This window comes from Capra hircus, chromosome 17, assembly GCF_001704415.2.
Source record: "Capra hircus breed San Clemente chromosome 17, ASM170441v1, whole genome shotgun sequence".
NCBI lineage: Eukaryota > Metazoa > Chordata > Mammalia > Artiodactyla > Bovidae > Capra > Capra hircus.
This window is the reverse complement of record NC_030824.1, coordinates 6,918,673-6,932,554: the sequence shown is the minus strand read 5'-3', so window position 1 is coordinate 6,932,554 and position 13,882 is coordinate 6,918,673. Positions and strand designations below refer to the sequence as shown.

The window sequence follows — 13,882 nt, the reverse complement described above, 5'->3', positions numbered from 1 at the left end:
GGGTTAGCAAACCCTCCAGACTATTTATTTATTTATAGCCTGTCTTGTTTGAAAAAGGATTTAAGGCAGTTCCCAAGGACATAAATAATGGATGGATATATTCAGCTTAACTACTTAAAAGTGGAGACATCAGGTTTTTTTTTTTTTTTAAGCCTCTGTATACCCGTAATAGTTATGAATTCTGAAGCTTTAAGAGACTTAAAAATGTGTTTAAATAATACATATGATGAATTTCTAGAATTAACATTGCTTGACAATGCTTTGAATGAAACTTTCTTTTTATAAGTTTTTTAATGCAGAAATTTGTTTTTTTATGATAAATATAATATATTCTCATCATACAGAGGGCATTTAAAAGATACCAGAATGGCAGCCCACTCCAGTATTCTTGCCTGGAGAATCCCACGGACAGAGGAGCCTGGCAGGCAGTCCAGGGGGTTGCAGTGAATGGGAGATGACTTAGCGCCAGACTTTCACTTTCAAAACAAACAAAAAACAACAACAACAAAAAACCCTATGAAATTCTGCCATGAAAACACAGATCTTTTATAAATGTGTATTTAATGTTCTCTCTGCACAGTTTTTTTTTTCCCTTTTGTGCTATCTTTCTTTTTTTTAAATTTCTTTTGAAGGATAATTGCTTTACAGAATTTTGTTATTTTCTGTGAAACCTCAACATGAATCAGCAATAGGTATACATATATCCCCTCCCTTTTGAACCTCCCTCCTATCGCCCTCCCCATCCCACCCCTCTAGGTTGATACCGAGCCCCTGTTTGGGTTTCCTGAGCCAGACAGCAAATTCCCGTTGGCTATCTAATTTTACATACGCAATTTTTTATTACTCTGTTTTTTTGTCAATCCTTGTTCTGATTTTCCAAATTTGTTCTTTATCTTTTTTTTCTCATTGCAGTGTTGACTATATTTTAAACGTCACTAGAGAAATAGATAATTTTTTCCCTGGCTTATTTGCGTACCATAACATCCGAGTCTATGATGAGGAGACCACAGACCTCCTCGCCCACTGGAACGAGGCGTACCATTTTATAAACAAAGCAAAGTAAGTGGGCAGAGAAGCCAGGGAACCCAGGCTGGGGAAGACGCTGACTGGCAGCCACAGGGCGGGCAGACGTTAATGGGGACCCCAGACACAGCCACCTCCTGGCTCAAGGGTCCGGCGGCGTGCCTCGATCCTCTGGTTGCAGAGCAGAGGACCCCAGGCGCCGGCAGGGCCAAGTCGTTCATCTTCTCCAGGGCCCCAGATGAGCAGCTTCTCTCCCACCTGCCGTGCCATTTGACCCCCATTTCATCATCAGCTCTGGCTCCAGGCACTGCTTCTGTATCAAGCACACACTCTCAGGCGCTCTGCCTGTGGGGAGTTGCTGACCGGTGGAGGGGGCGGAGCATGCGGGCCAGACATGACTCAGAGGACCTTTGGGGCTGCTGCCCCGGAGGAATCTGCCCAGACATCTACTCTGGCAAGTGCCCGGAGCCGTGGCCGCCTGCACCTGAGTTCGCTGGACTCCGTTCACATAGGATGGGGTCACCCATCCCCCAGCACCCTCAAGCCTGTCTCCAGCGTCAGCCTGTCTTGTCCTCACCTTACCCTCCCAAGGAACACCTCTGTCTCCCTGAAGTAGGACCAGCAGGAAACAACTCTTTTGAGACGCTATCAAGAGACACCCCCACCCCTTCTGCTTTGCACCCCTCCAGCTCAAAGCTCCATGATGTAGGACCAAATCTTAGTTCCTCTGGGTTCCTGGGGCATAGACTTCAGCAGTCCAAAAAAAACAAACTGAGATCTGAGGACGAATTTCAAGCCTGGGGTAAAGGAAGTGAGCCTGTCCCTACCTGACAGGTGGGCTGCTTCTAATGTAAGCAGGCAGGCTGGCGCCCTACCTCCTGTACAAATAAACCCTCACAGGTGCGGCCTCCCCAGCCTGTGCCCACCCCTGCCCCCCCAGCCTGTTCCCCTTCACCTTTTTGGAGCAGCGGCAGCTAGAGCAACAGTGTTCCTGGCTTGCCGTGTCTGTTAAATCTGCCCTGCCCGGACCCATACCGTCTCCTTACAAAAAGCCTATCGGCCCATCTGTTTCCTTTGGCTTCTTTCTCTGGTGGCTCCTTAGCTCTCCTGTCTGCAGAGGTGCTCTCTCTCCCAGACCCTGGAGCTTTCTGTCCGCTGACCCCATTTTTCTGCAGTAACCCACTCCCTGTCCCCATCTGCTCTGCAGATAACTCCTTTCGCTGCTGCCTGCCCAAGGGGCTCTGGTCTCCCGGCCCGTCCTGGCCAACCCGGGAAGACTCCTGCTTCTTCACTGGAGATGGCCTAATTCAGGAGCTCTCTCCCTGCCAAACTTGGGCCCAGCCGGAGAGCTCCATCTCGATTTCCCATTATGTGCTAATTGATTTGGCAGCCAAGTTATTTCCTTCTGAGGGTCTGTGGACACCTGCTACCTAAACCTCAGGACCCTGGAGGGTTTGGGCAATGAGATAACCTCAGGGTTTTTTGTTTTAAAAATATCTGTCTCACGGAGCCTGAGAGAATGCAGTTGCACCAGCTCGTGCCCTCTCCCCCCGCCCCGGCCATTGCAGGAGGAACCGCTCCAAATGCCTGGTCCACTGCAAGATGGGCGTCAGCCGCTCAGCTTCCACGGTCATAGCCTACGCGATGAAGGAATTCGGCTGGACCCTGGAGAAAGCCTACAACTACGTGAAGCAGAAACGCAGCATCACGCGCCCCAACGCGGGCTTTATGAGGCAGCTGTCTGAGTATGAAGGCATCCTGGACGCCAGGTGGGTGACCATGTGCCGGGAAGAACCGACCGGCAAAGCCAGGCTCCAAGAGCCCTGCTGCCCAGCCGCGCTCCCGTCCAGCCCAGGGTTGGCTTCCACAGCCAGAAATCCTGCCTCGGGGTTGGCGGGGTGGAGGGGAGCCTGTCTGAGCAAAACAGCTATTGTTTGGGGTTTGATTAGCGGTTTCCAGGAGGGATCTGTGTTGATTGTGTTGGCACGCACAGAAAGCTCTTCTGCGGCTGGAGGGAGCAGGGCACGGCTTCTGATCCAAGGCAGGACTCCCACGTGCGGCTCGGCCCTGGGCTGCCCCGTTTCCTAAGCATCTGCTCTGTGCCCAGCCCCGTGCCAGGTTAACGTAGGGCAGCTCCAGGGACTGCAGGGGCAGACCCGGGCCCGCCGCTGCCAAACTGGCAACTCAGGCCTGACTCATCCATCTGCCCCGGTCACAGTCTCCTCTGCCTGAGTTAAGAATTGACCCCATTCTCCCTGCCCCTCCTCCTACTCTTCTCTGGTGGCTCAGCTGGTAAACAGCCCTCCTGCGATGCAGGAGACCCTGGTTCAATTCCTGGGTCAGGAAGAGCCCCTGGAGAAGGGATAGACTACCCACTCCAGTATTCTTGGGCTTTCCTGGTGGCTCAGACGGTAAAGAGTCCACCTGCAATGCGGGAGAACTGGATTCAGAAGATCTCCTGAAGAAGGGAACGGCCACCCACCCCAGTATTCTTGTGTGGAGTAGCCATACGGACAGAGGAGCCTGATAGGCCACAGCCCGTGGGATTGTGGAGAGTCAGACATGACTGAGCGACTCTTGCCACCCCCTCGGAAGGTGGCTGTGAAATTCCCACGAGCACCATCCGCATGCTTTAGTAGACCCATCTCGTGGTCAGTGATGATGTAGCTGCTTTTTAATTCTCTAACCACCACCACCCACCTACCTACCTACCCCGCCATGAGAAAGGTCTGCAAAGGACAGAGGATCCCTCATTTACGGGGAGTCAGGAATGGACACTGGAGGTTGAGGTGTCCCATGTCACACAGCCAGAGGGCGGCCCAGGGAGGAGGGGCGTTCCCCAGGCCTGTCAGCCTCTGGGGGTCCCATGCAGGGTGGTCCTGCCCCCATGTCTGGGGGCGTCCACTCACTCTCCCTGCTCCTTTTCTGCTCAGTCTGCCCAAGGCGTCCCTGACAGCTGTTCCTGCTCGGTGCCATGGGGAAGCCGCAGGCTAAGTCCACCAGCTTCTTGGCCACATCTGAGGAAGCAACCAGGGGTCTGGAGAATAGCTCTGGACATCTCTGGACTCCTTTGCTGTCAGCCGGAGAGCAGCTGGACGGATGTGCAGGCGGGGCTGAGTGGGAGGGGATGGGAGGTATCAGCTCCTTTAGCCCTTCAGTCGCTTGCTACCATCAGTAGCTTGCAGCCCAGCCAGGGGTCTCCAGGCCAGGTTCACAGCCGCACAGCATTTTGACCTTGAATCCCAGCCCCATCTGACGGCCCTCCTGGCCTGGCCTGGCCTAGGCACGCAGAGCAGACGGCCGAAAACAGCAGCAAGCCCTTAGTTTGCACATCCTTTTATGTTTACATCTCTTAACCCTCAGCCCGCGATGGTGGTGAGTCTCTTAAGGTTTGCAGAGGTGACTCATTGACCTTACTTCATTATGAGCCTCTCATTTTTTTTTAACCCTTTATGTTTAAAAATTGTTATATAAAAATAATACTATAGTGCTATAAGACTTTTTTTAAAAAGTGACCTGTAATCTCTCTGACCTACACAAGTATTTCCAATTTTCTGCTGTCTTCCCAATTTTATTCAGGTACATCACGTGTTTACATGATCACATGAATGTGTGTAATTTTTTACCAACTCTCTGCTTTCCACATTATTTCCCTACAAAGGCAGTAGGAAAAGATACAGTTTCTTCTTTGACTAGTGGGGGTGGAACAGAGACTGAGCATCAGTGGTGTGAGCAGGTTCACCAGTGAGCCGGGGCACTGGGGCCGTGATGGGATTCAGGGCCAGGTGCACCAGTGAGCTGGGGCACTGGGGCCGGGATAAAATTCAGGGCCAGGTTCACCAGTGAGCCGGGGCACTGGGGCTGGGATAGGATTTCAGGTCCAGGTTCACCAGTGAGGCGGGGCACTGGGGCCGTGATAGGATTCAGGGCGAGGTTCACCAGTGAGCCGGGGCACTGGGGCCGGGATGGGATTCAGGGCCAGGTGCACCAGTGAGCCGGGGCACTGGGGCTGTGATAGGATTCAGGGCGAGGTTCACCAGTGAGCTGGGGTACTGGGGCCGTGATGGGATTTCAGGGCCAGACCCCCCACGTCTGCAGCATCCTCATCATGTGGCAGAGCTGTTCACGTGACCATCCATGGATTGCTCCTGGGGGAGCCACGATGACTTGGGGTCTCAGGGCCTTTTCCATCATCGTTGAATGTCTTTGGGATAAATGATCCCAGAGGGGCTTCACCCAGGTGAGCCCCTGGCATCCACCCAAGCCTTGGGCTGCCCCCCTGCCCCACCAGCCTCTTCCAAGGACCCTCTGGGCACTGGCCTCGGCTCACCTTCCTCCTCCTTCTTTCTCCCAGCAAACAGCGGCACAACAAACTGTGGCGCCAGCAGGCCGATGACAGCTGCCTCCAGCAGCCTGTGGATGACCCCGCGGGGCCTGGGGACTTCCAGCCAGAGACCCTGGACAGCACCCCGGAAGCCCAGCTGCCCTGCTTGGACGCGGCCGCCCCCCTGCCTCAGTTCCCAGGCAGCGGGGCCCTCGGGGGCCCCGCTCTGCCCTGCTGTTTCCGGCGACTCTCAGACCCCCTGCTGCGGGCCCCTGGCGATGAGATGGGCGGCCCCGTCCACCTGGAGTATCTGGAGAGGGATGCTCTGCTGGAGGAAGGTGCTCAGCTGGCGGAGGTGTCCCAGCCAGCCAGACCCCCCCCAGAAGGTCCCGGACTCTGCGAGAGGGAAGTGACGAAGAGACCAGAGCCTGGGAGCCCCCAGGCCCAGGGCAGCTCGTCGCCGCAGGCAGAGGAGATGGAAGGGGAGGAGGCCCTGGGAGCCGGGAGGTGGGGGCGGCCGGCAGCCCAGCTCGATAACCTGCTCAACCGGGAAAACCTAAATAACAACAACAGCAAGAGGAGCTGCCCGGACGACCTGGAGGTAGGCGTGGGGGGTGGGGGGGTCATGCCTGCCACTTCCGTTCCGCCCGGGGGCAGCCCCCACTCCATGCAGCCCCTGGGTGGATTTCCGAGAGGTTCTGCAGGCCCTTCGGGAGGGTAGACAGTGGGGGACCAGAGGCCCCGAGGAATGTCTGTACACTGCTCCCTTGACCCCGCTGCCCCGTTGCTGTGTTAGGCAAGGCTTCTAAATTTTTTTTTCTTACGTAAAATGTAAGACATGTAAATTGTTACCCAGCTTTGATCTTTACCAGTGTGTGGCTGTTCTTCTTTTCATCTCACCCCCATACACTTTCCCATATCCCGGATTGTTGTTCAGTTGCTCAGTGGTGTCTGACTCTTTGCGACCCCATGGACTGCAGCACACCAGGCTTCCCTGTCCATCACCATCTCCTGGAGGTTATTCAGACTCATGTCCATTGAGTCGATGATGCCATCCAGCCCCATCGCATCCTGTCGCCCCCTTCTTCTCCTGCCTTCAATCTTTCCCAGCCTCAGGGTTGCTTCCAGTGAGTCGGCTCTTCACATCAGGTGGAAACAAATCAAATCCCCAGTCTGTCGTTCCCATCACAAATGCTTCCATATATATCAGGACCACAGGACCACTGCCACCTTGGAAAAATTGGTAGCAGTCCCGCAGCACCATCTGACATAGTCTTACAGACCCTGTTGGTGTATGAAGCCCACCTCCGGCTGGTTCCCTTGTCGAGGCCGTGGGCACCTGCGTTTGGGTCTGTATTAGAGTCATTCGCAAGCTGTCTTTGCCCTTCGCCACCTCTCTGCGAAGAGCGCAGTCAGGTGATGGTTTCTCGGAGCCGCGCGCTGTCGTCCCAGACGAGCAGGGTCCGTCATCAGGCTGCAGACCCCAGACCCTTTCTGAAAGGGAGACCCAGTTACTGTGCCAGAAACGTCATTTCACCAATTCCCACGCTGCTCTGAGGGCCTCCCTGGTGGCTCAGTGGTAAAGAGTCCACCTGCCACTGCAGGAGACATGGCTTCACTCACTGGGTTGGGAAGATCCCCTGGAGAAGGAAATGGCAACCCACTCGTGTGCCTGCCTGGGAAACCTCGTGGACAGAGGAGCCTGGGGGGGTCACAAAAGAGTCAAGACACGACTGGGTGACAGGACAACAACCGCGATCCTCTGAGGGCAAAGTCACCCTGGTTTCCAGGCGAAATCGGGGTGCTGGAAAGGGTCGTTTGGTGCAGGTGGCAGAGGCAAGGGTTGAGAAGGGAGGCCCTTGGAGGTCCCACTCCTGGCTGTGTAGCCAAAGGATTCGTCCAGGATCGTGGGTTCACAGCTTGCAGGAAGTTCAGTGTCTAACTCGTCTCCGAACCTGCATCAGTCACGGTCGAGCAGGTTCCAGTTCTGAGAGCTCTCTGTCCTGACACCAGCTGAAGGGAGAGCACCGCCCGCCACCCTCCTTGTATTTTTCGGTCTTCAGCTTGTACTGCACCCTCACCATGTTCTTGCCCCTTGCAGCATGACGCGATCTTCGGGATCCTTAACAAAGTGAAGCCTTCCTACAAATCCTGCGCCGACTGCATGTACCCTGCAGCCGGTGGGACCCCCGAGGCCTTCGGGGAGCGATGCAAGAACCCCGGTGCTCCCGCCATCTGCACCCAGCCCACGTTCCTGCCCCAACTCACGTCTTCCCCTGTGGCCAGCAGGTCCCGAGCTTTGGAGAAACTGGCCTCTGGCCCAACCGAAACCGCCCCCTTCCTACCACCAATAGGCTCGAGGAGGCCAGACACCAGTGGCCCAGGGGCTGGGGCTGCCCCGGAGCCCCCAGCCAGCCTTCCGGAACCTTCCAGAGAGACTCACAAAGCCCTACCAAAGTCCCTCGTGAAGAATTCTCACTGTGATAACCCTCCTGGCTTGGAAGCAGCGAAGGAAGACTTGTCACCCAAGAAAGATCCGAAGCTGGCCAAGGACCTGCGGCTGCTGTTCAGTAAAGAGGCCGAGAAGCCCACGAGCAACAGCTACTTGGTGCAGCACCAGGAATCCATCATCCAGCTGCAGAAGGCGGGCCTGGTCCGCAAGCACACCAGAGAGCTGGAGAGACTGAAGGGCACACCAGCCGAGCCGGCGGCCCCGTGCCGGGACGGCCCGGCCGCCATCCCCGAGGAGAACCAGGACTTGCCTCTGCCCGGCCGAGCCCCAGGCCCTGAGAAGCCCGAGCCCAGCCCCACTCTGCTTGAGGGAGCCCCGCTGAAGAGCCCCCCGCCCTTCCTCTGCCGCCCAGACCACGCCAGTCACTTCTCCAGAGACTTCCTGAAGACCATCTGCTACACCCCCACCTCGTCCTCCATGAGCTCCAACCTGACGCGGAGTTCGAGCAGTGACAGCATCCACAGCGTCCGCGGGAAGCCGGGGCTGGTGAAGCAGCGCACGCAGGAGATTGAGACCCGGCTCCGGCTGGCGGGCCTCACCGTCTCGTCCCCGCTCAAGCGCTCCCACTCCCTGGCCAAGCTCGGCAGCCTCAACCTCTCGACCGAGGACCTGTGCAGCGAGGCTGACGTGTCCACCGCAGCTGACTCCCAGGACACCAGGTTGAGCGAGTCTTCCCTCTTGCATGAGCCCCCAGTGGTCGCCAGGAGTCCGGCCGCAACCTCAAAACCGTCAGGGAAATCTGCCCCGGAAAACTTGAAAAGCCCTTCGTGGCTGGGCAAAAGCTGACCCACCTCTGGCTGCGTTTGGACTTGTGCGATCCCCCCCTTAGCCTCCCTGTGGATTTCTGGTCCACCCCTGCCATCTGGATGTCCCTTAAGCAACTGGCGTTATCCTCGCTTTTCCTCCCCTTCTCTTTGCAGAGGGGAGAAAAGGCAACAAAATTGCCGAACATACAGCACAAGAAGAGAGAGGGCAGCGTGGGTGTTTGTGGCCCGGGAGAGCCAGCAGTTGTCAGCCAGTAGACTCTGACCCCTAAGCGAGTGTTTCCAAGAAGACTCATGTTTTAAGGAGAGCATTTATAGGGAGATGCGGCGATGCGCAGGCATCAAAAAACCCCTCCACGCACAACGTGCAAAGGACCAGCCGCGGTGTGGCGTCGGCACCGCAGGGGCTCGTCTCTGCTCATGCAGGCCCTCGTGGGGAGGCCCGTGGACAGCACTAGAATTCCTACCTCTGACCCTGCTCTGCGCGCTTTTTATCCTTAAAAATCCAGTAATGACCAAGGCTTGTTCCAGGGGAAAATGCTGTGTCAGAAAAGGGTTTTTTTTCCTAAAGAGAGCTTTTCTGTTGTTGCTGTCAGGACCCACGCCCCCTTCCCCCAAAAGTGTCAAGACTTTTAAAGTTGCCCGCACCAAACACCGCTACTTAAAGTGACAGGAAGGCACAGACGCCGTCGTTGGACCGACTCCGGGGCGCGTGGAGGTCCTCTGAGCTTTGACTTCCCGGTGCTGGCGTGTTGTCACAGCCGAGTGATGCGGGTCTGGCCAGCCCTGATGGAGGCAGTGGGCAATCTGTGTGTGGTCCTCGTTGTCCGCCCCCCAATCTGGGGAGAAGGACCCACAAAGTTATCCTTGAGTCTCACCTGCTGCAGAAGCCCACACGGTCCTACGAGGATTTCAAAGGCGCTCTAGCATCTGGCGGGGCTGAGGAGGGGTTTCAGAGACATGGGTCACCCCACCGGAGCCCCGGCACTCAGGTTCATTAGGTCACACGTATTCAAGTCTGGGGAGGAAAGGGAGAGGTCAGCAGTGAGGGACGCTCAGTTACTCGAGGAGCAGCTCGGCAGCAGCTTCTCAGAAGCGGGACTGGTGGGAAGCTGCTCAGATGTTTACAAGTCACCCCTTCCTGTGGTGAGAATGCTGCTTCCTGCTTCTCCACGGCTCTTCCCAGCGGGCGGGAAGGCTTGAGATCCTGCCCGACTCCAGGGGTAGCCCCTCTGAGGATCTTGAGTAGAGGGACTCCTCTGATGTCAGCAGGCAAGACAGGGTGTTAAAACATTTTGGAGAGAGAAAAGAGATTGGTTAGATTTAATGCAGGGGTCAGCCAACCATGGCTGGGGTGTGTCGCCCCGTGAGCTAAGATGGGTTTTGTTTTGTTTTGTTTTGTTTTCATATTTTCAAAGTGTTAGCTAAAAATTACCAAACAGGCAACAGAGACCATGTAGCCTGCAAAACTGAAGATACTTTATAATCAGGCCGTTTATAGAAAACCTTTCCTGAGCCCTGGTTTTACTTGAAAACCCACGGCTTGCCCCAGGCCCTTGGGGAAGAAACTCTGGGGAGTTAGAAGGCCTCCCTGCCTCTTTTGTCACCTCAGGCCAAACCCTGTCCTCCTCCCAACCCAGTCCTTGCCAGCCCACCCCCAGTGTCTCTCCCCCGGGGGTCGAGGGGCTCCTACTGGCTGAAGCTTCCCACGGTTGCAGCTTGCCCTCAGATGGGTCCACCGGATTATTTCAGTGAAACTAGACATCCTTCAAGGGCCAGCCGAATTCCAGAAGTGGGTAAATGAGTCTCATCTTATGTTGGTCCAAACTCTCATCTTATGTTGGTCCAAACTGGGCCTCTCAGAGCAACCCATGCAGTTTTCAGAAACAAGACCAGTCCATGTTTCAGCTCGTGGGTGGAGCTTTTGCAAAAAACCCTCTCTAGAAACTTTCTCCCTGACCTTTTTTTTTTTTTTTTTAAGTATATGTTATTTCACCTTATAGGAGTTTGTTTCCCCACCGCTGTCAATTGGAATCACCTTAGATGATCTGCCGGGGCTGATCAGAAAACCCAGTTGGGTTTCCGCCTCTCAGCCACCACAAGAGCATGGTCTCAAAAAAAAAAGTATCAGGTTCAGTGTTTTGCCAAATTGCATTTCATGTGGTGGGTCAATTTTTGTGTCAAAAGAATCCTGTAGATTTGATGATGACAGGCTTATGTTGTTTGGTTTTTTGTTTTTTAACCATGCCTGGGTATGATACATTTTTGAAGACCTTCATTTTGAAAGCCATAGTTTTTTAATCCAGGTAAAGGATGGGAGTAGGATCACAAAGATGAGGGGGTCTTTGGCTTTTGGCAGAGTTATCCATTCACTGTCAGAAGTTAGTCTGTTAACACTGAAACTAGGGCCCAGGTCCCCACCATCAGAACAAAGCGAAGCCTTCTGAATAGGAAACATTCTAGCCTGGAGAAGAGAGTGAAGGCTTTTCTCCCAGATTAGTGGCATAGAGACCAATGTGGATTGCTGTTTTAAATGGTACACTAATAAGACCAGAGTGTTCTACCAGGCTTGGGGGCGTCTCGACAAGGACAGATGCATTAGTGGTGTCTGAAAAGAAAGCTTGCTCCATAAGCTTCTTGACCAAGCTTTGTCTGTACCTTAGCGCGTGGGGGAAATTCTGAATGTGGGCAGCAGAGGTTTATGCTGTGAAGTGAAAGTCATGGATTTTGGTGACCAGCTGTCTTCATGGAATGCCTTTGTTGAACTAGGCAAGAGCAGAAGGTTTCTGAATCAGCTTGGTACCCCATAAATTCAGCTGTTTCCTCTTCCCCCTCCCCCTCCCTGCTGTTTTCCCTCTCATTTGCACGGCATGCCAGCAGGAGATTCAGCTTGTCTAGGTCTTTCTCTTGCGTTGATTCACGGAGGTCATCTCATTGAGTTTTGTTGAGTCAGAGCGGGGAACTGGTCGCAGAGAGGGGAAGCCGTGCTGCCCTCTGGTTGGCGCGTGACCTTGCCGATTTCCATATCTTTGTCTCGTGGCAGCGTGCATCACTGCATGAACGTATTGAGAACAGGCTTCCTGCCCCCGGTCTCCCCTGCCTCCTTGGTCTCAGTGCAGGCACCCGTGCCAAACTCCAGGCTGCCAAACAGCTCTCTGCTGTGTGGGGGCACCCATTGCATCAGGCAGGAGTCTACTCTGTCCAGCCCCCTTGTGCTCCATCTATCCCACCCTGTCCAGCTAAGAAAGCATTCCAGCCCTTTCTAAGCATTTTCCCTCCTGGATAAGCCCAGAGGATGGATGCCTAGGGTGGAGCCAGAACAGCCATAGAATTAACATCAGGACAACCTTGTATATCAGCCCTGCACTCAGGCCCCATCCCAGGGGGGGCCCCTGCTCCTTAGTGAGAGGAAGGGCTGGCATCTAGTCGAGATCACATGCAGAATCTCACCCAAGGTGTTGGAAGACCAATGCACTGTCTGCCGCCCGGAAACGCTGCTCTGGCTTGCCAGCCAGCAGGGCTTCCCTGGACCCACGCGGGCAGCGAGTCCCTCTGGGCCCCTCCGGTAGGGGAGCCAGGTGGCGGGAGATTTGGGACATCCGGCCAGCATGGTGCAGGTTCACCTGCTCTTGTCCTACCCCAGCATCTTGGCCAGACGAAGGTACTCACGGATCCCCGTGTTCAGCTAACTTGGTCTCTTTATCATCTGCTCTGGAGAAGGAAATGGCAACCCACTCCAGTATTCTTGCCTGGAAAATCCCATGGACAGAGGAGCCTGGTAGGCTACAGTCCATGGGGTCGCGAGGAGTCGGACACAACTGAGGGACTTCACTTTGTTTCTGCAGATGAATACCTGTGTGTGTGAGATCATGAGAGATCGCACAGATACATACATTTGAGTCTATACATCTGTCACTTGAACGAGAGCATCACGTGCGTTCCCCTCCCCTCATCCACACACACACCTGTCACCCAAGCTGTGGAGCGGGTCACCTTGAATGGTCTGGAGCGACACTGTGCAGTGGATCTGGATGTGACCGCCTCGTCCTTTTGTCCTGTAGTAGGCCCCTGTGGCCCCAGCAGGTGTTAGTCTCCTAGCGGGACCCTTTAGAGCCAGACCCCCGTCCTCCACTATCCCTCTGTCAGCCACACCGTGCAAGGAGATGGCCGCTCCCTCCCTCCTCTTCAACACTGTAATTATTGTTTTACAATCGAGTGCCTTAATAATAGTTTACAAATACTGTGTATTTATGGGCAGCCGTTCCGCTTTCGCCTTCTGTGATTGGATACTTTGCCTTGTCCACGGTGGTTGGCGCTGGGGCTGGAATTTGCCTGCCCCGTACTTGGGCTGATCTGCTGGGCGGCCTGCCCACAGCCAGGCCAGGGGCATCGCTAGAAACAGCACTGGTTGGCGGTCCCTATGGGCGAGGCAGGCGCTGTTTCAGCCGAGGGCCCGTAGTAAGTGAACAAAAGACAGGATTGGTAGGCCAGCCAGCTCTGGCCCCTCTGGACCACAGCCCTGCCCCTTCCCTATACCCTCCCCATCACACAGCTGTTCTCCTGTTCAGTAGAGCTTTTATTACCATATTGTCCCCCCCACCCCCACCCCCCGTTTTCCTCTGTTTTGGTGTCCTGAGCTCTTTGCAACAAAATGCAGGTACAGATCTTCCACAGTCAGGAGCCCCGCTCCCCCCAAGATAGCCTGCCCTTTGGTTTCCAGAAGCTGCCACTGGGTGCCAGTGTGTCGCGTTATGGTATCAATGATTTTTTATTATGTATTGTTTTTCTTCTTGGTTTTTTTATATTACATATTTAAAAGGCAGTATCTTTTGTACTGTGAATTTGCAGTAGAAGATGCATAAAGCACTTTTTTTTTTTTTTACTTCTGTTGGTGTGTACTGTATATAGTCTGTGTGCTTCTTGTGAGGAAAATAAACTTTCTTTATAAATGCTTGATGACCTCTGAACTTGTGCAAATAAAAAAGCAGCAGCCCCTCCAGCCCTGGCCAGGAAAGTCAAGACCCAGCTGTGTGCTGGCCCCATGCTAAACAGCTGGACAAGTGAGACCAGAGAAAGAACCAGGAGAAAGGTCAGCTGCTGCAGGAATCATCTTTTTTTTCTTCCTGATCTTGCCAGTAAGAAAGAGCAGGCCAACTTTTGGTATACAAGGTGGTCACTTGTATAACAAAAATACCTGTCCTGTCTGCCCCCACCTTGGGTGAGACTTGAACTTGAGAGGTGTGCTGGAGAAATTCACCA

The 13,882-nt window shown here is 54.4% G+C and overlaps 1 protein-coding gene across 1 annotated transcript in view; it reads left to right on the top strand.

Annotated features, from left to right (window-relative positions):
- SSH1 (slingshot protein phosphatase 1) overlaps positions 1-13,574 on the top strand; it is a 56,733-nt gene extending 43,159 nt beyond the window's left edge. Inside the window, exons 12-15 of the mRNA XM_018061088.1 lie at positions 913-1,059; positions 2,592-2,792; positions 5,378-5,948; positions 7,449-13,574. Of these exons, the coding sequence (XP_017916577.1) occupies positions 913-1,059; positions 2,592-2,792; positions 5,378-5,948; positions 7,449-8,645 (2,116 nt within the window). The 3' untranslated portion in view covers positions 8,646-13,574. The remainder of the gene's footprint in view (positions 1-912; positions 1,060-2,591; positions 2,793-5,377; positions 5,949-7,448) is intronic.